Source organism: Leptodactylus fuscus, chromosome 1 (genome assembly GCF_031893055.1).
Source record: "Leptodactylus fuscus isolate aLepFus1 chromosome 1, aLepFus1.hap2, whole genome shotgun sequence".
NCBI lineage: Eukaryota > Metazoa > Chordata > Amphibia > Anura > Leptodactylidae > Leptodactylus > Leptodactylus fuscus.
The window spans coordinates 148,402,059-148,429,840 of NC_134265.1; the positions used below are offsets into that span (position 1 = coordinate 148,402,059).

Sequence of the window (27,782 nt, forward strand, 5' to 3'; positions counted from 1 at the left end):
GCCTTTCCATCAAGAGCAGTAGTGTACAGTACAGGTGTCTGTCCTGCTAGAGCTTTTCTATCAGGAGCAGTAGTGTGCAGCACAGGTATCGGTGCTGCTAGAGCCTTTCCATCAAGAGCAGTAGTGTACAGTACAGGTGTCTGTCCTGCTAGAGCTTTTCTATCAGGAGCAGTAGTGTGCAGCACAGGTATCGGTGCTGCTAGAGCCTTTCCGTCAGGAGCAGTAGTGTACAGAACAGGTGTCTGTCCTGCTAGAGCTTTTCTATCAGGAGCAGTAGTATGCAGCACAGGTATCGGCTGCTGCTAGAGCCTTTCCGTCAGGAGCAGTAGTGTACAGTACAGGTGTCTGTCCTGCTAGAGCTCTTCCATCAGGAGCAGTAGTGTGCAGCACAGGTATCGGCTGCTGCTAGAGCCTTTCCGTCAGGAGCAGTAGTGTACAGTACAGGTGTCTGTCCTGCTAGAGCTCTTCCATCAGGAGCAGTAGTGTGCAGCACAGGTATCGGTGCTGCTAGAGCCTTTCCGTCAGGAGCAGTAGTGTACAGAACAGGTGCCTGTCCAGGAGCAGTAGTATGCAGCACAGGTACTGGTGCTGCTGGAGATTTTCTATCAGGAGTAGGAATATGCAGCACAGGTACCAGTGCTGCTAGAGCCGTCAAGAGCAGTAGTGTGCAGTACAGGTGTCTGCCCTGTTACAGCTTCTCTATCAGGAGCAGGAGTATGCAGCACAGGTACTGGTGCTGCTGGAGCTGACAAAGCTAATTAACTCCAAAGTAAACTTAAAAGTTGAGGCTGTTCACATATGTGTCAGAGTCTCCGCAGTGTCTACCTGAAATCAGTCCTGCACACATTTTCAGTTCAAAATCAAAAGACCCACTTTATAGTCAATGGGGTCTTTCAGGCTCTACTATCTATTTTAGTGGTCCACCTGTCCGTTGTCCTGGTCCTCTGACGCTCCAGCGCAGATGTGAAGGTAGCCTTATAGAGAGTATTACAACGTCCAATTATTTTATTTTAGAACTGGAGGTACATGTTAAACTACCATTAATACATTTTTGCATTGAAACAAGAAGATATAACAAACACTTGAAGGATAGCAAAAATAATCAAAATTTATTTAACTACCAGTACTGGACCAATTTCTGGTTCAAGACCAGACACATTTTCGGGTTGTTCTTACGTGTGTTTTTGAGAGCTATAGTATTTTTATCATTTGAGTTATCCAACCAATTTCTGAGTCTTTTTTCGGAGACATGTACGGCTTTATTTTTATGTTTTTATTTTTGGATGTTTTGGGGGTTTTTTTTATTTATATCTGGTAAAATATAAACAACAGAGGAGGGAAAATGTGTCTTTTCAATTTTATTTTTGTTTATTTTATTTAATAGCGCAAAGTGCTACTAAAAAAAAACCTTTAAAATAGTTTTTCCTCTCCGTTCTGGTCATTTTTTATTTTGTATTGTGTTGTAGGGGTGGGGCTAGAACCTGTGATAAGGGGGTGTTATCGGCGTATTATTTTATGTATTTTTCTGTATTATTTTACTTTCATTTGTATTTTTTACTTTCCTATTTCCTGTATTTACTTTTTTCAAATTGTGTCCCCATAAGGTCATAATAATCTGATAAGTTTTGGGGATTTTTTTTTTTGATCGGAGAGGCTGATATTCCCTGTAACTGCCTCCTGCTGAAAACTGCAAGGAGGTACAAGAGAGCCACTCTCCGATGTAAAATTCCAACGGGCAGTCCGGAAGTGGTTAATCACAACATATTTTAATATTTACCTAGAGTTATACTCTATTGTAAATATATTTTTCGTTTATCTTACAAATGTACCCTATGAGACAGTAAATTTATTACACACATTTGCTCTAGACAGAACAACATTTTCAAAGAAACCAAAATAAAGAATAAAGATAAAGAATTCACAATTATTCAATTCAAAATGAGGTTTTCTATTCAATTCTAATAATGGTGATTTGTAAAAACTTCACCTTAACTTCAAGACTCCAGGGTCGAAAGTTATCACTTTTCTCAATTTCCAAAGGTTCTAGCAAAGGCTCCCACACACCAAACATTTCATTGTAGTAATGTACCTGGAAAAAACAGAAACAGCTTGTAACTACTGTTTATTACTCAGCTGTAAAATAGAACATGGACATACTGATCTATACAGTAAATATTAGAATACAGTAGAAAACCCCGACTATCACATTGTTTAGGAGTTCCAAGATTAGAAAAATATGCCGGATTTCTTCATAAAACAAACAATTACAGTAACTGTACACAGGTTATTTGTGGTATTGCAGCACAACTACATACACTTCAATGGTGCTGAGCTACAGTAACAGACAACACCCATGGACAGGTGTGGTTGTTCCTTCAGGTAAGCCGTCATTTTGTTTTTAAATTACTGCCATATCTTTCATTTAAAAATACAGCATGTGTGGATATCATTATGAAAATGTATTTTTGCAGCATTTACAGATTCTCATAGCCCATCTGTTGTTTCTTCTGTAAAGACAACTCCATGCCAGGTGGTTCTTCTGTATCGGGACCTAATCTCATATTTATGGAGGAACACTCAAAAGTATGGAGGAGCAAGCAGATTCATGCAAGGGCAAGACCATAAGTAATGCTGAATTTTGTTCTGAGAATATATATATACCTCTAGCTCAAGTTGGCAGTACAAATTTATAAGTGTGGTCCAGTTCTTCACATTTCCTTTGAAAGAAGACTTGGCTAGAAGAATGGGCAGTGTTCTATGGCCGACACCAGCTTCTAGAGTTATGATAATTGAGTCAATGCTCATGTCTAATTTTTCCCCTGTCAAGACCATCTGGCTAGTTTCATTATTTTTATTTTCCTTCTCATTTTCTTCTTCAAGAAACCACAATTTCAAATCCTTTATGTTCTTCTTTTTCCAAAGATCAGGTGGAACTGGACTAGTCACCTCGCTTATTGATTCTTTTCTGGAAGTAGACAGTGCTGATGTGATGGTGATCACTGTATTTATAATAACTGGAGATACCTGTTAAAAATAGAAATATCATTACACACAAAAAGTCTGTATTCCAGAGACAAAACAAGTATATCATATGTAATAATACTGTTATCATTATAGCAAATTAAACACATTGGAAAAGTCATGCACTACTAAGCACTAAAACAGGGGTCAGTAACCTTCGGTACTCCAGCTGTTGTTAAAGAACAATTCCTTGCATCCATATTTGCTCAATTGTTTTTAAAACTCCCATAAAAGGGAATGGAGCATGCTAGGAGTTGCAAATTAACAAGAACTTAGGTGCAATAGCAAATTGTAGACTAAGCCAAAATAAGCAATGGTTTACAGTGCCTGGGGGAGGTAATAGGCTCCCTTTAAGTATTGGCTTTAAGACATGGCAGGTAAAAGTGCTTTAATGAAAAAACATCCTTGTTGTGCTGCTTTCTGTTTATATAGAAGGGACATAAAGGAGATCTCCTCCGGTGGCATCCAAAGCAGATGTCTTCATTAGACATCTCATGACAAATCCTGTCCATAAAGGGAAAGAGTTCCCTGCTTAGGATCGGCCCTCTTTGAGTCTCAGAAAAGCAGCACCTGCCTCTCTGGTGAACTTCAGACATGTATGATATGGATGACCATTTGTCTAACTAGTCATCTTGGAATATTACAGCTCATTTCACAAATGGTTGTTTGAAATCAGCAGTGTCCATTGACAAAAAAAACTATTTCCTAGAAGGCTAGAGAGCCAGAAAAGCAGCTGCTGATTTTAAGATGAACCCCTTAACAACTGCTCACCATTTGTTGATGGTGAGTGGGGAAGGTACTAAAACTACAGCGATGTCTCGCCAGAAGAGGACAGTGAGCGCTACACTGCATGGTATGGCTATATTGGTGTCTCGTCTACTAAGTGGCAAGTGGTGGCAGCGATTTGCGTGATTGTAGAAGGTTGCTTCACTCTTCTGTAGCTTAGGAGATTTTGGGAAGTGTATGGAGATGGTGTTTTCCTTTAAGGATCACGTGTATATGGCGATTAAGGTGCATGGATACATCCTGTGTAAGGCTCTGACCTCTGACAAAGGGATTAGCGTGGTTGCTACTAATGGAGCAATCCTATTATCAAGTCACTTATTTTTGAATGTTTTTGAAATTTATGTTAAAAAGCCTACTTTACTGTGTATACATTTTAAATGTCTTAACCTGAAATATACAAGACAAAAATACTTACCTTTAACATGAGCGATTTTATTGAGAGTTCTATATTCTGTGGACCACCATTAGACTGAACACTTTGAAAAAACACATCACATGGCTGTAAGATCTACAAAAAAAAAAACCTACATTAAAGTGAACTGTTGGATACTGGGTCCTTTGTATCCCAAATGAATTAAGCCACTGGTCATATGCTGTATTGCTCCATTCACTACTATCAGACTGCCGGAGAGCATGCTTGACCTGCTGCTCCATCCAGATGAGGGAACAGGACCCACATCGTTGGGATTGCTGAGTGTAAGAAAAATGTAACATACACAGTACATACACAAATCTATTTATTGTATAAAGAACTATAAAATCATCTTACTGTGGTGATCTTGTCATTTCTTTTGTCTGGCAGAAAAGGACAGGCCTTCACATGCAAGTCTTTGATAGCAGCGGTCATTTGCTGATGCTCTGGACTGTTTTTAATTGAAAGTTCACATTGTGTTGTAAGTACAAGTGCTGGGGCATCTGCCCTAGACAAATCAGCCACGAACACAAACTCTGGGTTCTTGACCACTACATTCATTTCCATCCTTGATACCTGTTGTGTTGGAGCTAAAGATACAGATTTAGTTAAGTTTTTTGCAATTGACCCAATGCAGCTTTTTAAAGAGGACCCTTCATCTCCTCTATCACTCCAGTTCTTAGCATCTGTAAATAGGCACCACTCCTGTGATTTCAGTGCAGCTGAAAGATTTTCTCTAGCCCCCACTGTTCCCAAGCAATCTACGCAGTTAGTTTTGGTGCCTGATATGCTATTTAGACTCTGCACTGTCAGGTACATGGTTTAAGAGAGGAACAAAAAAGGCAGGGTGATTCAGAGCTCCAGTCAGAAGGGGACAGAGTCAGAGTCTAGAATGACACACCTTACCTGCTCACACCTGACAGTGGAGAACTCAAGCAGCCTAGCAGGTACCAAAACTAACTGCACTTTCTGCTTAGCTGGAGAAGAAATTCCAGTGGAATAGTACCTATTTATATGATGAAAAGTGCTGGATTTAGCTGAGGTGGTGAAAGGTGGTGGCAGACATGATAATGAATTACTCTACCTGCTTCTTTACTTGTAATTGATGCTTGTTTGCTGCTCCGCAGCGCAGCAGAACTTTGTTCATTTGCCTTAATGAAAATGTCTGCCACAGTACATAGAAACTCCACACTAGTACACATGTAGATGTCACGAACAGTTACATCCAGCAGTGTGCCTTCCCTGCCTTGCTTGTAGCAGACATCTACCATGACATTCTTCTCAGATCCCCTCTTCATTTCCAGCATTCTGAAAACATATTAATGCATATTTCATTGCGGTTATTATTATACACCTGTATACAGTCATATATTTATAGCGCACACATGGGTGAGCATGCTCCTTTCGCCGCCCGAGGCTAACTGCAGAAAGCCGCCCCCCCCCCCCCCGCCGGGAGGAGGGGGCGGATCGGGGCGTGGCCGGTGGATCGGGGCGTGGCTAGGTGGATCAGGGGCGTGGCCGAGTGAAGGGGCGGGGCTTAGCCCCGTTCGCCGGCAGAGAGTAGGCCCGGAGACTGCCTGCTCTCTGCCTGAGCGTGAGGGAAGGCTGCTGGAGCAGCGCTGCTCCAGCGGCCTCCCCAAACCACCGCTCGGTGATAAGCCAGTCCAGGACAGCTTGTCCTGGACTGGCTTAGGTTAGCAAAAATGCCGCCCTCCCTGAGGCCCTGGCATAGTGCCGCCTGAAGCGCTCGCTTCAGGTCGCCTCATGGGAGGTGCGGCACTGGATCATGTGGTCACTAGCAACTGCTAGCTGGAGTGCAGATACTTATAACATAACAGCCCTGCTGGGTCTGAACATTGGCAGAGCTAATGCAAACTGTTGCTGCCACCTACTGAAGAGTATTTTTGGGATTTCTCAAATAAAATTTGCTCTTTTGCTATAATTACCAGTTATTTTTTTGAAGTTAAATAAAATAATAATAATGATGATAAAATTTCATCAAAGTGAAACAGTTTTATATTGTAATTCATATTTAAAGCATAGGTCTACAAGTGCAAGATACCAGTTACCAATACTGAAGTGACACTTCCACATTGAAATATGCAAGAGATTAAACAGACTGATGTGACCAATGTCTACCCATTTGCTCCAGAGAAGAGACTGTGAAGACATCTACTGTTAAACATCTCTACGCTCTGTAGACTGTTTCAGTCTGTTGCTTTCCTAGTAGGTGTGTAATTTATTAAAAAAATAAAAAAAAACCCTAACCATAGCCAATCAATTCTCAAGATTTGTTGTATAAAAGCACTATATCACAGTGGATTTAAATTAATAAGACTTTTTTTTAATACTGATTAACAAAAAAAAACAAAAACTTGTGGTGCGTCCAAAGGAAGAATAACTTATAAATTTGATGTATCGCAGGAGGACACAAGTGCAAGAACTGAAATCTATGCCAATCATGGACTCGTATAGATCTTAGATACAACTCTCACCAGTTTTATACCATGAGTTATCCACGTCCCTGCCCTGCTTCGCTCACTTTCTCAAGTGTGGCAAGCTATGCATTTTTAAAACAAACAATTTTGAGCCACAAGAGTGGCATGGCCTGTTTAGTAAACTCCCTGCAATACGTGCAATAAGACTCTCAATACATAGTTTATGTGACCTCAGCATGCTACAAATTTTATAAAAACACACACAAATCAGACGTACAATAGCAATATCACATCTTGAAGCCATTTTTTGCATTTTATCCTTGACAAATACCAAAATCCAGAACTTTTAAATTTTTGTATCATAACTACAGGATAGCTTGTTTTTTTTTGTAGGACAAGACTTTAGAGAATTTGTCACCAAAACTAGACTAGTTTTTATGAGATACACATTTTTAAATAATTTTTGATCATTTCAGTTTTCTATTTTTTTCATTTTACATGTCACTAACTATATTAAAAAAAAGAAGAAGAAGAAAAGTACAATATCATGTAGTACAGACTCTTGTATAATGGAAGGAAGCTGAGACTGGGGGAGGGGACTGCAAATAATTACACCATGGGCATTACAAAACAGAGAACAGATAAAATTGTCTTTCACATGACATCTAGAACACCGTTTTACTTTTATTAATTCCTGTGGTATCCCCAGTTGTAAATACAGTCAAGATTGGCATATTTATATGCAAATACTTCTATTCCGGACTGTGTATTCAACTGGGGATATCTCCAGAAGTAATAAACGCAGAGAATTGTGTCTTACATAAGACACCAGAACCACGGTTCTGTTTTAAAATGACAAAGATTAAAGAATTTGAAGTGATCTACCACCTCAAGCCTCAGCTTCTTTATAGTGGTACATTCCTGTGCTAACAGGCAGAAACTGTGAGGATTTCTGCTGCCAATAATAGGGAACAGAACAGAAGGGAGAGAAAGTGGATTTCATGGAAAGAAGCTAAAATCCTTTAATAAAGTATATCACTAAAGATATAAAAGGCACAAACGCTGCTAGAAAATCAAAAGTTATTTGAAAGTTTAGGTATGCTTTAAGAGCAAGTGCCCGTCTGTGTATACAAAGCTGAGCACTAGCTTCACGCAAGGCTCTGATACACGCACCATAAAAAGGTTAGTCTGGCTTAAGCAGCAGCCTATAAAGACAGGATGGCAGACTACAGTTCCCATCTTGCATTAAAGGGATTCTACCATTAAAAAACTTTTTTCTGTGGATAGCACGTCGGAATAGCCTTTAGAAAGGCTATTTGTCTCCTACGTTTAGATGTTGGGATCTCCGCCGCGCCGTTCCTTAGTAATACCATTTTTTACCAGTATGTAAATTAGTTCTCTGGCAGCGATGGGGGTGGGCCCCAGCGCTGAAAATGTGATGAGGGCGTCCCCACGGCTGCCCGAGAACAGGATCCTGCGCCGCCTCTGTCTTCTTCTGGATCCTCCCCTTCTTTCTTCAGCAGCGTCACCTCTGTCGTCTCTTACACTAGTAGAGCCGACTGTGCATGCGCGGCCATAGTTCCGAGGCCGCAATTGCGAGCATGCTCAGCCGGCTCTACTAGTGTAAGAGCCGACAGAGGTGACGCTGCTGAAGAAAGAAGGGGAGGATCCAGAAGAAGACAGAGGCGGCGCAGGATCCTGTTCTCGGGCAGCCGTGGGGACGATAGGACAAAGCCCTATTGGGCGAAACGCACGTCGGGCCGTGGGCACGTGTGGTATGGAGTAACGGTATCTGTGTAATTACATCTCTATCAGGCTTTACCTGTGTCTTATTCTGATATACTGGGTTGGTTATGTGTGGGTCTTATTTATTTATTTAAGAGTACATCCATCTGTATTATCACTATTGGACTAATCCTACCCATATACCTCTCTTACATGTGTATATATGGCACAGTCAGCTATTGCCTGTTTTATGCTGCTATAATGTCCACCCTTACTATTACCTTTCCGTGCCTTTCTGGGTGTTTTAGTTCTCCTACTATACTATGTTGTATATGTATTGTCTGAGTATATGTTATTTTATTTAATAAAAGTTTCATATTTTTGATAATATTCTATGCCTGGTGGTTTATGTGTAAATTGTAACCTCTAACTAATGTACCACATACATGGACCATTATATTACAAATGAAGCGGTATAGCTAAATAAACTGTATTCGGCACCATTTCCATACAAAGTACAGGCAGAATACATTAGCGGCTAACATTTGGATGTTGATGTTCCACTTCACATGAACAAACATTAAGCAGTACCGTGGAGTTGCCTTCTGAACAGCTTGTCTCTTATCATCCAGCATACAGTTTGTAAGTTTAACTGCAGCACTCATGGATCCATCGGAGGACATTTTGACAGCTGTTGAAATCAGACCCAACTTGAATTCGGCCAGCTTTAAACCAATATCCCTTTCCATAACGTTTTTCTGTTTAAAGAAGAATCATAAGTTACAAAATAGTCTAAAGTGCAGACCAAAATGCAAAGATTACTCAAAAATTTCCCATTCCAATCATTTTTTACCAGAGGGGAGGTTGGGCTGGAGCTGTACAAGTTTAAAGTGAGCGAGTCAAACTGGAAATCCAACTTCAAAGTTGTCTTCACTTTCACAGGGGTGTATGTTTCAACTACAGCTGCAGTCACCACTGTCGTCCCTAACAAAAAAAACAAAAGATAGATTTACTTTTCTTCCTGATGCAACCCAAGGGCTGTTATAGCAATTGCCAATAATAACAACATATTCAGTTTCTGATATGTAGTGCAATGTCTAAGTAGATATCAATTTCTGCAGCTGTAAAGCGACCATACATTTTGAATAGCCATCTCTTTTGAGTGCATGTTATCTCACCCCTCCCCATACACATGCAGAATTGACTCAGCTGACTAGTACCTATATAGTTAACTTGAAGAGGAAAGAAAACAAGTCTGATGCTCCTCTAGCAGCAACTTGCTGAATCTCTTGCTGTAAAATAGGTTGAAATCCAACATCTGGTGTCAAAGGGTTAGTCAGGAAACTCCTATGCACACTAAATGATTGCATGGAGCCATCAAACTTGGCCAGTAGACGTGTAATGTATGGCCAGAATGAATGTGCAAGATAAATTAAGACTCAAACATAAGTGGGTAAGTTATCGTTAGAATTATTAATTATTCAGCAGAGTGAAATAAAAGCATCACATCTTCTCAATTACTTCACTTTGCTCATAGAATATTAATTGCAAGATGTAAATTGTTCCTAAAGTCATGTAGGTGTCAATGTGAAGGTACCTGAGGGAACATGAGATGGACTGTTCCCACCGCTGCTTGAAGTTTCACTTTTGACTTTCTCCGGGTCAGACTTTTCTGATGTTTCTCCCAGATTTTCATTCAATGTCCTGAGAATGATAGTTATGTCTTCCTGTCCTAGAATAAGCTGAACAAAGTACACAATAGTGGTCAGATTTCTAGAGCTAGTATTTGTACATAATTTAGATTGCGAAGGGTTATCAAGTATCCCACTATTGCACTATAAATCTATGGTACGTATGCTAGAAAACTAGCATAAAAATGTAACGTTTGCACTCAAGCCTTTTGCTGGTTTGCACCCTTAAGGCTGCGTTCAGGAATTTGGTCAGGAAACAGACTCAAATTCCTCCTCCAAAAAATGCCTCACCATACAGTCCTATGGTGAGGTGTTTTTAGGAGGAGGAATTTCAGTCAGTTTCCTGACCAAAAAAACCATGTGAACGCAGCCTAATAGCACTATTTAAATAAAGTGGACGTGGCTGGATGAGCCCTCTGTAGGCTGCAATATGTAATATAATTTGTGTGAACTGCAGCATAAAAAGCTCAAATTCTTAACTCTGTTTTTATAGCTAGTATTCATATCATACTAGAATCATTTTTTTAGGTGGTATAAAACTGGAGACACAGCCATTTGAGCTGATCAAGCACCCTTTTGTAAATGCTACAGCTACACATATTGCATTGATAGCAATGCTACTGCAATTCAAACCTACATTCATTGGCTTCAAATGTCCAATGATTTTGATATCTGGTATATCACTGTACCACGCAGCTGCCAAATTCCGTTCAATTGTGATATCCATATTTAAAGGCTGGATCAGTTCTATTTCTGAAATCAGGGATCCGTTTTCAAACACAGTTCTGAGGAACAATAAATGTAAAAAAGGAAAACATAAGTATTTTTCATTTGGTACATATAACAAACTTTGCATAAATCAATAGTACAGTGTATGTACATGAGGAATAACACCATATATATTTGTTTTTGTAGATTGTGAGCCCCATATAGGGCTCACAACGTACATTTTTTCCCTATCAGTATGTCTTTGTAGAATGGGAGGAAATGCACACAAACACGGGGAGAACATACAAGCTCCTTGCAGATGTTGTTCCTGGCGGGATTCAAACCCAAGACTCCAGCACTGCAAGGCTGCAGTGCTAACCACTGAACCACTGTGTTGCCCCAAATAACACTATTTTTTAGCCATTATATGACTTTTATTCTGCATTACTTAGCATTCTGTAGTTTGCAGTTCTCGGTGAGCTGGTGGGTGGACACTAGCTACCATACAGCTGCTCCATAACTATTTCACTCTCACTCAGAAAGAGCCCCAGGAGCATGCAAGACATATACAGAGAAGTACTAGAATGTACTGATGTGAATAAAGTACTGTGGCTGTGAAAGAAAGATCCTATTTAGATCTATCATCACATTAAACCTGTGTTTCTGCTGTTCTCTCTGCTTTCAGCTCTGTTCTTCAGCTTTCCATAGACTTCTATAGACATGTTTAATCTGAGTCATATAACCTGCAATCCATTTCAAGATGGATACAGCAGATTACTAAGAGAGAAAAAACAGCAGACTGTGTACCTACTATGTTGCCAAACTATTTTGACTTAGGGCCACCGTTAAAGGTACTCTCTAAGCAGACATCTTCTCAGCTGGTTTTACAACTTTAATATGCATATGGGGATCTAGAAACTGACCAGGCAGGTACAGCCCACAACAGAATCAGACAACGTAATTTGAGTTTACATGTTAAACCAGAAATCTAAGACAGGACATGTGTGTGTATATATAACAGTATATATAGACACACACACACACACACGATGCTGAGGAGAAGGAGAATAGCCTGATAGGAAGAGAAAGAAGCATTTTTCTCTGATCGTACAAACTTACTGTACTATTGATTGTTAACTTTATTGAAAATTTAGTAATCATTTAATTCTCTGCAAATAGTATTAAATATATTTGAGCATGAGCTTTTTAGTGTGAGTATTACACCCTGTTGTGTTCTACGCACATAAGAAACATAAAAACATTTTTATAGCAGACCTGTATAACTTGAGATCACTCAGCTTCACTATCATGCAGTCAATCACTGGTGGAAGATTACTGCGCAATTTTGGTGTTACAATCGAAAAATTGTTCTTTATGTTGATGAGACCTAAATCTGCAACCAGTACATTTGTAGATGTGGAGGACTGTGGCACAATCACAACAGGGGCTTTAATGTTAATGTCCAAGGCTAGTCGGAAACTGTGCTGAGCCAACTCTTTCACACCACTGGCAGCTTTTTCTGCAGCATGTACTGTAGCTTCAGTTAACGCCTCCTTTGCTGCCTGGAAGTTATTGACGAACGCCTAAAAGAAATTAGATGAATCCGCTATTGCAAAATCAATGTAGAATCACTTTGGCAGAACAATTCAAGAAGTAAACAATATGTGACTTACCAAAAGAGCTGAAACAAATTTGTTGACAAAGATGACTTGTATGCACCCTACTGTCAGGGTGATGCTACTATCCACTACAGACATATCACTGTAAGCAGCACCTTCAGTAGCATCAACGTACGAGACCATTTTAAAGCTAAAAACTTCTTTTCCAGTTATGTAAACGGCCTGGAAGAATTCAGATTAGAATATAGGAATTATAAAGTGATCCAAGTTGGACAAAGACAAACCAATTGATCATACAAAAACATACGTTTTTTCAGTGTATTTAATGCTTTCAGTAGATTTTTGTAATTTGAAACACAGACGACACAAAGAAACATATAATGAAAATGAGATCCAGAATGAGGAGGAGTACAGGTACAGCACACACATTCTGTAAACTCTGCTAATAAACAGCAGTAAGACAGCACAACAATAATTTAAAGGGATTCTACCACTAAACCAAGATTTTTTCTAATTACCACGTTGGAATAGCCTTAAGAAAGGATATTCGTCTATTACCTTTAGACTTGGTCTCCGCAGCGCCGTTCCTCAGAAATACCGGTTTTAACCGGTATGCAAATGAGTTCTCCGCAGCAAAGAGGGCGGCGCCGCGGAGACCAAGTCTAAAGGTAATAGACGAATAGCCTTTCTTAAGGCTATTCCAATGTGGTAATTAGAAAAAAATCTTGGTTTAGTGGTAGAATCCCTTTAATTAAAAATAATATGGGGTTGAGGAATCAAACCTCAAGGGGGTTCCCAAGTGTTTACAATAAGCAGTGTGGAGGCTGAATGTCTTCACAAGCTTAAAACTCTCAACCAATAAGGCTAAAGAGGTCAGGTTCACTTTAAAAATGCCTTAGTGCCCCTTTATTCCTCTGACAATGGTCTTCCTGTAGCAAAATCAATCTGGTGGCAGAGAGGAAATACCTATATATATATATATATATATATATATATATATATATATATATTTTAATTTTGTACAAAGAAACCAGCAGCAGAGAGAAGAGCACGATTTGTGGACTGTTAAGAATGGACTTACCTGAGAAGGCCTGCTAGAATAAAGAACCTGTGCCCTATAGGTCCTAAGCACAAAGCAGCTCCACAGATACCCTTATACATGTCGCACCACCAGCAGGTATCTCAAAACTGAACAGTAAGGAGAAGACTTTTATAGGTCTTCTCCTTTACTTTTGCTGCCACAGTAAATCCATTACATACCTTTTTATATTGGGCATCACGATCAGAGTCTAAGATAACAATATTTTTTAATTTTGCTAGCACTTCTGTTGACTTTTTCTTCATCACCACTTGCGAATCCAAACCTACAATAAATAGCTTGTGTAAGAAACTATTTAAAAAAATGCAACACAGCCCGATTAATTTTTTGTGCAGGCAACTAGCACCTTCTGTAGAAAGAAGCTGCATGCTCACATTGCTGACTGCATATCAAACAATGGTATAAAGCTGGCCATAATTATAATGTAGCTGATCTGCCCAGATGGAGAGAGACAATTTACCAACTGTGCACCTACTGATCTCAAGTGAAACAGAGGATTAAATAGGAATAGTTCAACCTCTTTAATCCTAATTCATCTACAACATTGTTGGCCGATCCTGTCAAACTTGCCTAAGAAAAATTATATATATTTCCAGTTTAAGAAATATAATTCTTCTACCTAGTGGAAAAAGTGATGCGTGCTTCCCTATCTTTCTGCAAAGTTTGTTATTTATCATGAAACCAATTTAATACAATATCGTAACACACATTTATAACATACTCAATGCTATATGTGGGTATACACTGCTGTTTGGGCACAGCTGGGCACAGAAGGGAAGGAGCGCTATTTGGTATTTGGACTTCATTTTTACCCCCTTGAGAGTTGCATTAATTTAAATTTCCAAAATGAATACGCGGATGATAATGAAAAGTAAAAACTGAAATGTTTCCATAGAAACGTCATTTCAATGACAAATATATTGTGCCCAGCTTGTGTCAACAGAGACACACACTGCAAAAACTATTATGTGGGTGTATTGGGCACAACAGCATTTGGAGTGTTGAGCTCTGATACAAACTGGGCACAATATATTACGCACTGAAATTACATACCGTATATACTCGAGTATAAGCCGACCCGAATATAAGCCGACCCCCCTAATTTTACCACAAAAAACTGGGAAAACTTATTGACTCGAGTATAATCCTAGGGGGGAAATGCAGCAGCTACTGGAAAATTTCAAAAATTAAAATGGTTTTTGGTTGCAATAGCTGCTGGGTGCTGGGAAAGGGGAGGGGGTGTTTTGGTTGTCTGTCTGTCTTATACTAGAGTATATACGTGTAACATCTCTGCCTGTTCGGGTCACTGCACCACCCTCTGCTTGCATGCTGCGGCGCAGGAGGCGTGTGCAGTTTGAGAATCTGCTTAAAGTTTTTAGTTGCACTGTGTGAACACGGCTCTAGTCCTTAATTGGATTTGCACCACACCCGTCTTCTGCCAAGGTTGCCTCTGTCCATTAAGTGGTTAATTTGGCCTTGCCCTGTGATTGACAGCTGCCTTTCTGTGAACTCCATGGGCGGGTTCTTCCTCCCTATATAGCCTTGGCTCCCATTCACACCAGTGCTTGTTATTGCCATGCGCATACCTGCTCTTACTGTACCTGTTGCTTATACTATTATACCTGACCTTTGGCTTTTCTCATTGACTATTCTCTTGACTCCGATTTGGCACTGCATCACTCTCCTGTTACCGAACCCTGGCTAGCTGACCTCCCTTTGTTGTTGTTCGTTTTGTCTGCGTTTTGTGTTTCACATATTCAGGGAGGGATTGTCCTCGTGGTTGTCGCCTATTACCTAGGATAGGGCCTGGCAATAGGAAGGGAAAGCGGGGGGCTTCAGCTTAGGGCTCACTGTCTCTTGTGCCCCTCCCAGGGTTTAACAGTTCTGGGAATTGCTGTCTTAGCAATTCCCTTACAATACGGGTATACCTGGAGAAATTGCCATTTTCCCCTTTCAGCGTATTAATTTCTAAAAAATAAATTCTAGCAAAACTTGAGGATAAAAATGCTTCAGGGGTGCAATTTCCAAATTCGGGTGGCATGTCAGGGGATTGCACTTAACTGGCATTTCAGGGCTCTGCAAAAGTGGCATGACGTCCAAAAACCAAACTGTCTAAATCTCTGCTCTTAAAACCGCATGCCTGACTGTGTGCCCAAATAGCAAGATACCTTGTGCTTTTTATGGGTAATGTTTTGGGGTACATATTTCTAAAGTTTTTTTTTTTGTTTTTTTTCTAATGTTCACCATGCAGGTTACATGATGTTTCAGTTTTATTGTATGGGTATGTTATGGATGCGGTGATACCAAATATATATTGTTTTTATTTTTAACATATAATTAATTTTATATAGGAAAGAGGAATTGTGGGGCTTTAGTCATTTATTAATTTTTTTAATACACTTCACTTTTTTTTTTAAACAAATTTATGAAGTCCCACTAGGGGACCTGAACCAGTGATGGTCTGATTATTGATTTAGTAATATACACTGCAATACTTGTATATATGATGGGACAATCATTGTTGTGGAATTCCTTAAATAGTCATGTTTGACTGCGGCATCTGAAGCAGGGTGTTATCTGTAACTCCAGGCGAGAGACATAACAGTACAGCAGTTTGCCTTAATTGCCTTAAAGCATTTTTTCACTTGTATTGCTTAGTCAGATATTCCCAGTTATCTTTACACTTGGCATAAAATGAATTTACCTTCAATACTTATTTCTGAAATTCTACATTTCTGTTCTCGTATGAAAACACGAAGACATGACAATTCTGCACATACATGTAGGCCTATGACATCATCATATTTTGATTTCTTCAGCGCTGGAATAAATAAACAATTATAATAGGTCAGGAATCTATATAAAATACACCTTTTGGTACAATGAAACAAACAAAAAAAACCAACATAAAAATGGATAAACTTTCAACTTTCCCAGAAATATTTGTATTCTCTGACCAGTCATTAGAAAAGTACATGATGTAAATCTTCTAAGTGTACATTTACACAGTGCAGTTAAAAGTGTATTGAATGCTGCATACAGTTTTGATGTGGTTTCAGAGGCAGCTTTTGATTTTGCATGTGAAATATGTTTTATTGTACCTCCAGTTATAAACGACTTTCCATAAATGAATAGTACGGCTGAATGTAAGAAAGTTTGTAATAAAGCTTATTAATGAGCTCATTATCCTACTCCACACCTTATGGCTAGTTCACACGTGATTTCGCGTGTGCATATTCCGTTGCGGCTGCCAGGATGGGATGCCGGTGCAGTGCACGGCATCCCGTTGCGGCTTTCCGCTAAATATTAGGCCCAAATGAATGGGCCTAGTACAGAGGGTGCTGTCGCAAGGCGGACACCAAGACCGATTCAGCCACGGAATCCGCCTGAAGAAAGGGCAGCTCGTTTCTTTTTCCGTTACATGCCGCTAGCAGAAAAAAAGAACACTAGTGGTCTACATAGACCACCATTGTGAGGGGGTGGATTATGACGTGGATTCTGTGCCAAAATCCGCCCCAAAATCCACCCCCTCTTGCTCCGTGTGAACGGGGCCTAAAGCTGTCCCCCTCCTCCTTATTGTCTGAATGTTGTTTACATAACACTCCATCTCCATATCCAGCCTCACACATAGAACTCCATTGAGAAGGGAGGAGGAGTAGGATGCTACTGCAGGCTTTTTAGTTATTATGGCCTCATTCTGTGCAATGGTAGCCTGTTATTTGCAAGCCTAACAGTGTTAAAAGAGCGCAGAGTAACACAATGTAATAGCAACAATTATGTGTGTGTCTTTTCTAGCAGTCTCCCCACAGACTAAGGCTGTATTCACACAGAGTAACGCCAGGCGATTTTTGTGTGTTTTTTGCACATAGCGCCGCGTTTACGCCGCGTTAACACTGCGTATACGCCGCGTTAACGCCGGGCAACGCCACCGCTAAATAGTGCGGCGTTAACGCTGCGTATACGCGGCGTTAACGCGGCGCTAAGCGGCGTAAACGTGGCGCTATGTGCAAAAAACACACAAAAAAACGCCTGGCGTTACTCTGTGTGAATACAGCCTAAGGGTGCATTCAGACTACGTAACGCCGGGCGTGTATGAGAGCCGTACACGCCGGCATTACGGCAGACTGCCGAACACTTCCCATTCACTTCAATGGGAGCGCTCGTAACAGCGGCGTTTACGAGCGCTCCCATTGAAGTGAATGGGAAGTGTTCGGCAGTCTGCTGTAATGCCGGCGTGTACGGCTCTCATACACGCCCGGCGTTAAGTAGTCTGAATGCACCCTAACACGTAGAAAGTAACTCAACCTGTAGAAGAAAGCATATTTCTTTAATAAGATATGTTACAAGTTTCCTATATTCACCCATAGTATTCATTTATGCAAAGTTGTTTATAAGTGGAAGGATGCTTTAAATAAATGAGTTTCACTGGTAAAATTAAAAAACTGCAAGAAAAACCACATCAAAACTGCAAGCTTTTTTTTTCAGGTGCAGGTTTAACCATGCCCATCAGCACCATGTGCACGGATCTTTACTGGTACTAGGGCAAATTTATTATCATGTCTAAAGTAAAAAAAAACAAAAACAAAAAACTGCCAACAGCAACCAGTCATAGCACAGTTGTGTAAAAAATAAGAGCAGAGTCGTAATTAGCTGTTATAGGCAATGAGGGATTTTTCTTTTAGACCGTTTCATAAGTCTGCACAAATGACTCTCCAAATGACAAAGCTCTATATATGTAGGCAGAAAGTCAGTTTCTCTCTTCAGTCCCATGAGAGTCTCTTTAACCTATTACAAACCATAACATAAATATAAGTTCACCAAATATATAACCTTGACATAGTTTGTGGTTTCTTATATACCGTATTTTTCGGACTATAAGACGCACTTTTTTCCCCCCAACTTTGGGGGGAAAAGAAGGGTGCGTCTTATAGTCCGAATGTGGCTGCCCGGCATCCGCTGTAATAGAGAGGCGGAAGCCGGCAAGTGATAGACGCTGGCACAGGTGCCGGGGCCTGCGACATCGCTGCGCTCCTCTGCCCTGCATGAAGCCAGCAGCGGCAGGGGCGATGCTATTCCGCTCCTCCGTCCCCCCGCCGCTGGCTTCATGCAGGGCATAGGAGCGCAGCGATGTCGCAGGCCCCGGCACCTGTGCTGGCGTCTATCCCTCGCCGGCATCCGCCTCTGTAGTACAGCGGATGCCGGGTCAGTATCGGTGGCCCCTTCTCCCCCGGGGCCGGTACCCACCGGCCCCGTACCTGTGAAGTTGCAGGCCGGCTCCTGCGCGGCGATATCGCAGGAGCCGACCTGTTCGGGTGACAGCCAGGAGCCTAATGAAGGCTCCCAGGCCTGTCACTGCTATATTAGTATTGCGGCTGGGTCTATGACCAGCCGTAATACTAATATACAGAATGTCCCATAGACGGCAATACAGTTGTATTGCCGTCTATGGGACTTGCAATCAAGTGACCGCAGGTTCAAGCCCCCGGGGGGGAATAAAATAGTTAAAAAAAAAAAAAAAAAAAAAAAAAGCTTTAAAAATATATAATAAAAATATGAAATAAATAAAAGTTCTAAATCACCTCCTGTCCCTAGAATATATATATATAAAAGTAGAAAATCATAGATCATAAACCACCGGGTTTTTTTTTCAATACAAGGTGATCTAAGAAATAGATATTCCCCAAAATGGTATAACTAAAAAGTACTTCTGGCCCCGCAAAAAAAAACACTCTATGCATCCCCGTACAGCTGCAGGGTCACCTGTCAATGTGGCCTTGCAGCTGTTGCAAAACTACAGCTCCCATATATTAAATATTTTACCAGTTTTTGCTTCAAAATTTTTTCTCTCTATTTTCCTCCTCTAAAACCTAGGTGCGTCTTATAGTCCGAAAAATACGGTACCCAGAAGTTTAATGTGTGTACTTTATATTAAAAAAGCAAATATGTACAAAGTTTGAAGGGTTATGCTTGAACACACTTTTTTGGGGGGTAACAGTCAAAGGGGATGTCCACTTTCAGACCAATATTGAGAGACAAATGTTATTGTTTGAATAATAAAAAAGTTCTATAATTCTCCAATAAACTGTATCGATTTCTCAGGTTTTATCTAGATTTCTGCTTCCTGTCATTCATTCTATATTCTGTCATTCATTCTGGATCATATATCACATGATTATGGACTTATTTTTATTCACTGGGAGTAAGAAGAATGAACAACAGCAAGCAGAGATCTAGAACACTGTGAGGTATTGATAAAGAAAGTAAAATAGTATAACTTTATTATACAAACAATAACATTTGTCTCTAAATATTGGTCTGAAAGTGGTCAACCTCCATTAAATATTCTTTTGTAAATTGTGAGCCCCATATAGGGATCACAATGCACTTTTTTTTTCCCTATCAGTATGTCTTTGTAGAATGGGAGGAAATCCACGCAAACACAGCGAAGAACATACAAACTCCTTGCAGATGTTGTTCCTGGTGGGATTCGAACACAGGACTCCAGTACTGCAATGCTAACTGAGCCACCATGTTGCCCCTAACTTCCGTTAAATATTCATGACCCAAGGCACAACTTACTTAGTTTCTTTTTTGGACCCTCCCTTTTTCCTTCTTCATCCTCTTCCTCGTCTACTTCTGGAACCACCTGCTCAGGTTCTTTGTTTTCCGATGGAGGCATGAGATTGGTCACAAAGCTCATAGTACTCAGAAGAGCCTCGGTGTGGAGATAAACATCCAATGATGAGAAGTTCACCTATAAAATAAATCAATAAAAGTAATCCTCTAACATTTGTCATAAAGGTCAAAGCAAATGCAAAACCCTTAAAACAACAGTGCCACATCTCTCTGTTTTTTTTTTTCTGTTTGTGCATTAAAACAGGGAAACATTCAGCAAGATACATTTAAAGACCCCCTATCAAGTTTCCAGTTCCCTGGCTACTGCATGCACAACCACCTCTCCACTACCATCAATGGGGAATATGGAAACAAAGTACGGTAATCACCAAGCAACAAAGCCACCAGAAATAACAAAACTTGGTATATGTGTGGGTTACAGCTAGTTGTTCCACAGAAATATAACTATTACAACATTAGACTTCAACTCCTGCTAATCCCAAAGAAGAGGTGACCATACATATGTAGTCTTTTCTTCAATGTAAACATGGACCAATAACCCTTCAGCCTCTACACTGCATGGTTTTCAAGATTTCATAAAAGTTATTCTTCAAACCACACCTCAAAAAAGCAAAAAAACAAACAAACCCTTTTTATATTTGTTCCAGTAACCACCTAAATGGGTTGACCCTTGTTGTTAAGTAATTTATGGAAGGCTGGATAGTTGAGAACTTACATACATGTAATAATTCTAAGTTGTGCACTGATCATGTAAAATGGAAATCCATGTTCCCTGGTTCAGAAATGCTTTTTCCTCTCACTAGGTGGTAACTCACATCCATGAGCAGCCTGCGCATGCTACAGCTTCCTGGATATTGGAATCTATAGCATTTAGGCTTATCACATTATTGTACCTCCTCACTCCCCCTAAACTAACAAGGGGTGTCCTATGTGCTAGCTTTCCTTCCTCGGTCTTTAGTGTATCACTGTCTTTTATTGGACAGCTGTTATTGGAAGCAGAGAGCACAGATAAAAGCACTGTACACATGGACAGAAGCAATGGTGCTTCAACTTATGTTGTACACTTGCTGCATCCAAATGTGTATAACGTGACGCCCAAGCCCTGGTTTCCTCACTTTGCACAGGGGCAGGGACAGGTTAAGCAGTGTAAGGGAGTGCAATGCACAGCAGGCTCACAAGGCAGCCACTTACAACAAAGGCAGAAGTACCAGCACATCCATCCATATTCATTTCTGGGCTCGGATTCTTAAAATAATAGGACAATCACCTTAGCAGTGTTAATAAACGTTCACAGTACAACTTTCACACAGGACTCCCCTTATGTACACTATAGGGGAGTGAGGAGGTACAGTAATGTAAGGAGCCTGAATACTGTAGATCCTAATGTCCAAGAAATTAGAGCATGTGCAGATTGCTCATGGATATGAGTGCCATTTCATGGACAGAAGTTGCTTCCTGATAAGGAAAAAGGCATCTCTGTGGCTTTCCATTTCAAGAAAATGGTGCAGAATTTTTAATGAATATACTGTATATAGATAAGTTTCCTAACATTCTGCCTCACAAACATTAGAAAACAATCAACATAACATGGCTAACCCCTTTAACCCTTAGGATATCACCACCAATAACAGTAACATACCTTTATTGACTGTTCAATATTTTTATAAGTAGTCTTGAATTCTGGACCATTTACATCTGCCTGAGAATTTAAAACCCCAGATATCAGAAAAAGCAGAAAAAATGCAAAACTGTATGTACAAACTAATAAAAACAAACATTATTGAATATTATTTCCCAGACCTTGATATATTCCATCATCAGTAGATCATCTGTGGTATTATCCAGTGTTGTAATAAGATAAACAGGTTTCTCTTCATCATCTACAGTGGGAATAAAAGGCAAGAATTTAATTTTCGACTTTTTATCCAAAGGGGAAGTTATGATGTCAACAATCATCAAGACTTTACCTGTATACTGGGGGCACTTTAAAGATATCTCTCTTAGAAATGCATTTGCTGACATATCAAATGTTCGAACATTAAGTTCTGTACCCAGACCCAAAATCTCCATTTGCAAGACAGCTATCTCGGCATCTTCAGACAGGCTGCACAACTGAAGAACTACCTGTGAAATATAATAACAAGGCAAGGGTAACCTACAGTAATGTTAACATAGGCAAAATAATTTCAGTATCACACCTGCATAAAGTAAGTGAATGCATGTGTCAACAACACTGTGGCATAATGAATAATACAGTATATTACTTTTTTTTTTTTTTTTGTAGAATCCAACTGCAGCACAACCTCTCTGCTGGAAATAAAACACATGTAGGCTTGGCTGATTCTATGCAAGCAATGTTGTCTAACCGTCATCATTCTCATATGTATGGCCGACTTTCTTCTATAATATTCAGCACATTTAGCTGACAATTTCAATCCTACTACCGTTTCATTGACGATATCCTAATCATTTGGACTGGGTCTGAACAATAGCTGAAAACCTTCCATGAACAATTCAACCAGTTCCATCCCACCATCAACCTGACGCTTAATCACTCCTTCTCTGAAATAAACTTCCTGGACGCAGTCATCAAGATACAGGACAACAAAATAAAACCTACCTAAGATGGGATAGCTTTCATCCTAAACACATAAAGAACTCCATTGTATACAGCCAGGCCATCAGATACCATCGCATACGTATGTTCGAACCCTTCAGATAGAGACGAACACCTTGGAGGCCTCAAAAACACACTTACCATCCAAGAACAATTGATAACCAAATCACCAGGGCCACAAGAATACCAAGATCGGATTTATTAAAATACAATACCAAAAAGGAAAACAATCGGGTGCCCCTGGTTGTCACATATAACCCACACCTGGAGATGCTGAGAGGAATCACACGCAAATTACATCCACTACTGCAAAAAGACGACCGTCTAAAATCCATATTTCTAGATCCCCCTCTCCTGTGCTACAGACATCCACCAAATCTCAGGAATATGGTGATTAGCAGCTCACTGTCACCTCCAACTAACACAGGAACATTCCCATGAGGACAGAAAAGGTGCAAAACCTGCCCTTAGTTACTGACCACTGACAGGATAAAGATACCGAACTCTTAACAGGGAATATAAAATCACAGCACAAATCTGCAGCACATCCAATGTAGTGTATTTGATAATGTGCACCAAATGCCCCACTGAAAATCTGTATGTTGGAGAGACCGGACAGCAGCTTAGAATGCGTATGAATTCACATTGCCATACAATTAGAGAATGAAGCATTTTTGCAATGAGGATCATAATATCACCAATCACATGAAAGTTTTGGTTTTGGGAGGGAATTTCAAATCAAAGAGAGAACGACGCATTTATGAGTGTAAATTTATGACCCTGCTTCAAACACTGGAGAGGGGGCTAAATTTGTCACATGGTTTTATGTCATTTTACAGAAATCACTGACCTGAGACCCTGAGAACTGATAAGGACCTGTAAGTGTTTACATTGTTTCTACCAATAACTAACAACCCCCCCCCCCACACACACACACACACACACACACACACACACACACACACACACACACCCCTTCCTCCTGGAATTCTATCCCTGTGTGCCCTTTTTGTATATAAATATGCATCCTTCAGAAATGGTTTTAAATTTACTTGAGAAAGGAGCCTAGACGTTCCGAAATGTTGTAATCTGTCATCATTATGAGTTAGCCATTAAAAAGGTATCAACTACTGAAGACTATCAAGTTTTTTGCTTTTTTAAATTTCAAATTCATGTATAGTACATCTAACATAGAAACAAAGTTTGTTTTGTACAGTACAAGCCCAAAGACAATTTCAGAGGTTTAATGACCATTTTTATACATGAATGACTGGTGTTTTGGTATTCCTCACCTCAGATATATTACTAGTCATATATAACACAACATACAGTACGGTGTATAAATGTACTGCATGTTGTGATGGAAAGCAAATGAAGAAGAGACAAATCTAACAGCTTGATGTCATTCAAGTCAGTTGTTCTATTTCAGCATCAGATCAGAGCAATGGACTGAAACAACAGAATCCCTTATGCAAACGAAGCAACCTCCGTCTAAATTTGTCTCTATTCACTGTAATGTTAAAACCAAGATAGAAGCTTTCTTATGTCTTGTTTACTTTCTAATGGAAGTAAAAGCCCTAAATGTATATTTTTCTTTTTCATGTGGAAGAAAGCCTCAGTTTTGTTTTTAATAGAAATAGATGCAGAATGCAGATGGAGTGTGCTCTACCTGCAATAGCTAGTCCTAGTCAGCTGTTTCAGTCCTTTGCTTTGATCCTAATAATCCTGCAACAATGACACCATACATTACAGAGAAAAGTCCTGCATGGTCTCTATGGGGTCTGCGGCTAACAGCTTTTTTTAGCCAACAGGCTCTCCATCTTTTGGGTCGCCATGCAGACCCATACAGTGGCGATAATGAATGCTAGTGTGAACTTTATGTCATTCACTTTGCGGTTTGATAATTGACGCTTCTATAATTTAAAGCTTTCTTACTTTTCAGCATTTTCTTCATGTATAAAAGCTATGTGCAGTACTGTATTTTAGATTTACATAATAAATGGAGTAAACATCAAATGTATGGAGTATACATGTGTGTCAAAATAAATCAAAATTAGTTCAACGAACAAGAGAATGAGCTGGTGTTGACAGTGCCTGATGATTTAATTTTCCAAAGGGTCTCAATAAGATGTAGGATCCGTTTGGTTACCACTGCTGCTCCTCCACAAATAGATTATTTTTTGTTCAGAAACTTACAACTGGTATCTCAAATCTCATCTGAAACTCTGTCATGTTTTTCAGGGTTTCCTGCTTTGCCAGTCTCTTCCTTCTCATGCTGTTACTCCTAGTTAGAGAACCATTGGAGGCTTCAAAGAAAGGCATGTCTTCAACAGGACTAGTGGGTGCATCATAGAATTCATCAGTTTCTGATTCTAAATCTGAAAAAAAAAAAAAAAAAACAGGGTACGTGTTAAGTGCCTGAGTTTTGGTGCTCCAGCTGCTGGTGCCCCCAGTAATCACTGGAAGGAGGGATTTGTGAGACTGAGCACTGTTGTTACATCCATCTCTATATGATTGCCAAACATAGCTATATTCTACTTTTTTTTCAGTAGTCCCATATAGACTAAAAGTGGCAGCATGTACAGTATTGCTCAACTCTCCATTCATATAGGGGAAAATGGGATCACTATAGCACATCTACAGTATCTTACAGCATCTGTGGATAGAAGATGAGCTTAAAGGGATCCTATCATTCAAACTCATTTTTTTCTCACTAACACGTCGGAATAGCCTTAAGAAAGGCTATTCTTCTCCTACCTTTCGATGTCTTCTCCGCGCCGCAGTTTGCGTGAAATCCCGTTTTTTTTGTCGGTATGCGAATGAGTTCTCTCACAGCACTGGGAGCGTCCCCAATGCTGCGAGAGAACTCTCCAGCGCCGCCTCCATCTTCTTCAACAACGGCCTCTTCACATGTCTTATTCTGGCACGCGGGGGGTCATAATTCAACGCATGCGCAAGTCGGCTCTGCCAGCGGGCCTCGGGCAGAGTCGACTTCACATGCGGGCAGCCATTTTTTTCTGGCCGCTTACGCGAGCAGGCGCAGTACGCATGAATAAAATCAAAATCAAACTACTGTAAATGCAACATAATATTATAATAGACATTGTCTGAAAACAATAGCAGTACCATGGTGCTAGTTCTACACAAAATTTTACTAGGTAAAAATTTTGACTATTTTCTGTATTATAATATACTAGCTGGTACCCGCGACTTCGTCTGCGGTGATTGTAGAAGTGGGTATATACAGGCATGGGTAAGGTTTTCGTACTGTGTATAAGGAATGGGATATGAAATGTAACTTTGTATCTTGTTGTTGATGTAATTCAGAGAATACGTGAGACTTTTGTGTTGTAGTTAATTTGTATTTGAGCTGCTCTATATACGGTGTTGCGAGAAACTTTACATAGTGACTTTGGGACAGAGGGATTTGAAGTTAACCCTTTACCGCCGATGGCATTTTTTGATTTTCGTTTTTGACTCCCCTCCTTCTAAACCCCATAACTTTTTTATTTCTCCACTCCCAGAGCCATATGAGGTCTTAATTTTTCCTGGGACAAATTTTTCTTCATGATGCCACCATTAACTATTCTATATAATGTACTGGGAAGCAGGGAAAAAATTCTGAAGGGGGTGGATTTGAAGAAAAAATGCATTTCTGCGACTTTCTTACGGGATTTGGTTTTACGGCGTTCACTGTGCAACCAAAATGACATGTCCCCTGTATTCTGTGTTTCATTACGATTCCGGGGATACCAAATTTATATGGTTTTATTTACATTTTGACCCCTTAAAAAAAATCCAAAACTGTGTTAAAAAATTATTTTTTTAAAAGTCGCCATATTCCGACGGGCGTAACTTTTTTATACGTGCGTGTACGGGGATGTATAGGGCGTCTGGTGTACTTTGTAGTTCTACCATTTTCGGGAAATGTGATTGGTTTGATCACTTTTTATTCAAATTTTTATCAGAATCAAAACAGTGAAAAAATGGCGGTTTGGCACTTTTGACTATTTTTCCCGCTACGACGTTTACCGAACAGGAAAAATATTTGTATAGCTTTGTAGAGCGGGCGATTTCGGACGTGGGGATACGTCCGAAAGTAGTTTTTAACTACTTTTATATGTGTTCTAGGGAAAGGGGGGTGATTTGAATTTTTAATCCTTTTTATTTATTTTTTTATATTTTTTTTACTTTTTAAAAAAAATTTTTTTTTGCATTTATTAGACGGCCTAGGGGTATTGACATGGGTGGGCGGTGTTACGGATTGTCAGAATGGTGGGGGTCGGCAAACATGGCTGCTCCGGAGCGTTAAAGAGAGCCTCCTGGAGTATCGTTAAGGTGAGGGGCAAAGTGGTAAAATATGAGATTGTGTGGGGTTAGGGGCGAGGCTGTAGAGGGCAATATGAATTTTGTGGCTTGCTATGGTCCAAAGTGTGTGAGATTGCAGAGATGGTGGTGTGAGTTTGGGTTTTGTGGGGGTCCTGGCACAAACGTATGTGCGCTATTGTGACGAAAAGTAGCCTATTGTTTAATCGGGTGTATTAACTATTAGAGATGAGCGAACAGTGTTCTATCGAACACATGTTCGATCGGATATCAGGGTGTTCGCCATGTTCGAATCGAATCGAACACCACGTGGTAAAGTGCGCCAAAATTCGATTCCCCTCCCACCTTCCCTGGCGCCTTTTTTGCACCAATAACAGCGCAGGGGAGGTGGGACAGGAACTACGACACCGGGGGCATTGAAAAAAATTGGAAAAAGTCATTGGCTGCCGAAATCAGGTGACCTCCTTTTTAGACGAATAGTGGATTTCAAATCCGGGTCATATGAGAATGTGAACTTTGTGACTATGAGACAGGGATAGCTGTACAGGCAGGGATAGCTAGGGATAACCTTTATTTAGGGGGGAATGTTATTAAAAATAACTTTTTGGGGCTCTATCGGGTGTGTAATTGTGATTTTTGTGAGATAAACTTTTTCCCATAGGGATGCATTGGCCAGCGCTGATTGGCCGAATTCCGTACTCTGG

General features: G+C 40.1%; 1 protein-coding gene across 1 annotated transcript in view; it reads right to left on the reverse strand.

Moving 5' to 3' along the window:
• Positions 1-27,782, reverse strand: part of VPS13A (vacuolar protein sorting 13 homolog A) — a 198,115-nt gene that overhangs the window by 85,952 nt on the left and 84,381 nt on the right. Inside the window, exons 25-42 of the mRNA XM_075278130.1 lie at positions 24,949-25,130; positions 22,103-22,259; positions 21,936-22,015; positions 21,775-21,834; positions 20,079-20,253; positions 16,204-16,320; positions 13,661-13,764; positions 12,455-12,622; positions 12,057-12,364; positions 10,711-10,858; positions 9,980-10,124; positions 9,236-9,366; positions 8,974-9,140; positions 5,304-5,527; positions 4,577-4,809; positions 4,223-4,315; positions 2,662-3,024; positions 1,988-2,089 (exon numbers count right to left, since the gene is read on the reverse strand). Of these exons, the coding sequence (XP_075134231.1) occupies positions 1,988-2,089; positions 2,662-3,024; positions 4,223-4,315; positions 4,577-4,809; positions 5,304-5,527; positions 8,974-9,140; positions 9,236-9,366; positions 9,980-10,124; positions 10,711-10,858; positions 12,057-12,364; positions 12,455-12,622; positions 13,661-13,764; positions 16,204-16,320; positions 20,079-20,253; positions 21,775-21,834; positions 21,936-22,015; positions 22,103-22,259; positions 24,949-25,130 (2,957 nt within the window). The remainder of the gene's footprint in view (positions 1-1,987; positions 2,090-2,661; positions 3,025-4,222; positions 4,316-4,576; positions 4,810-5,303; positions 5,528-8,973; positions 9,141-9,235; positions 9,367-9,979; positions 10,125-10,710; positions 10,859-12,056; positions 12,365-12,454; positions 12,623-13,660; positions 13,765-16,203; positions 16,321-20,078; positions 20,254-21,774; positions 21,835-21,935; positions 22,016-22,102; positions 22,260-24,948; positions 25,131-27,782) is intronic.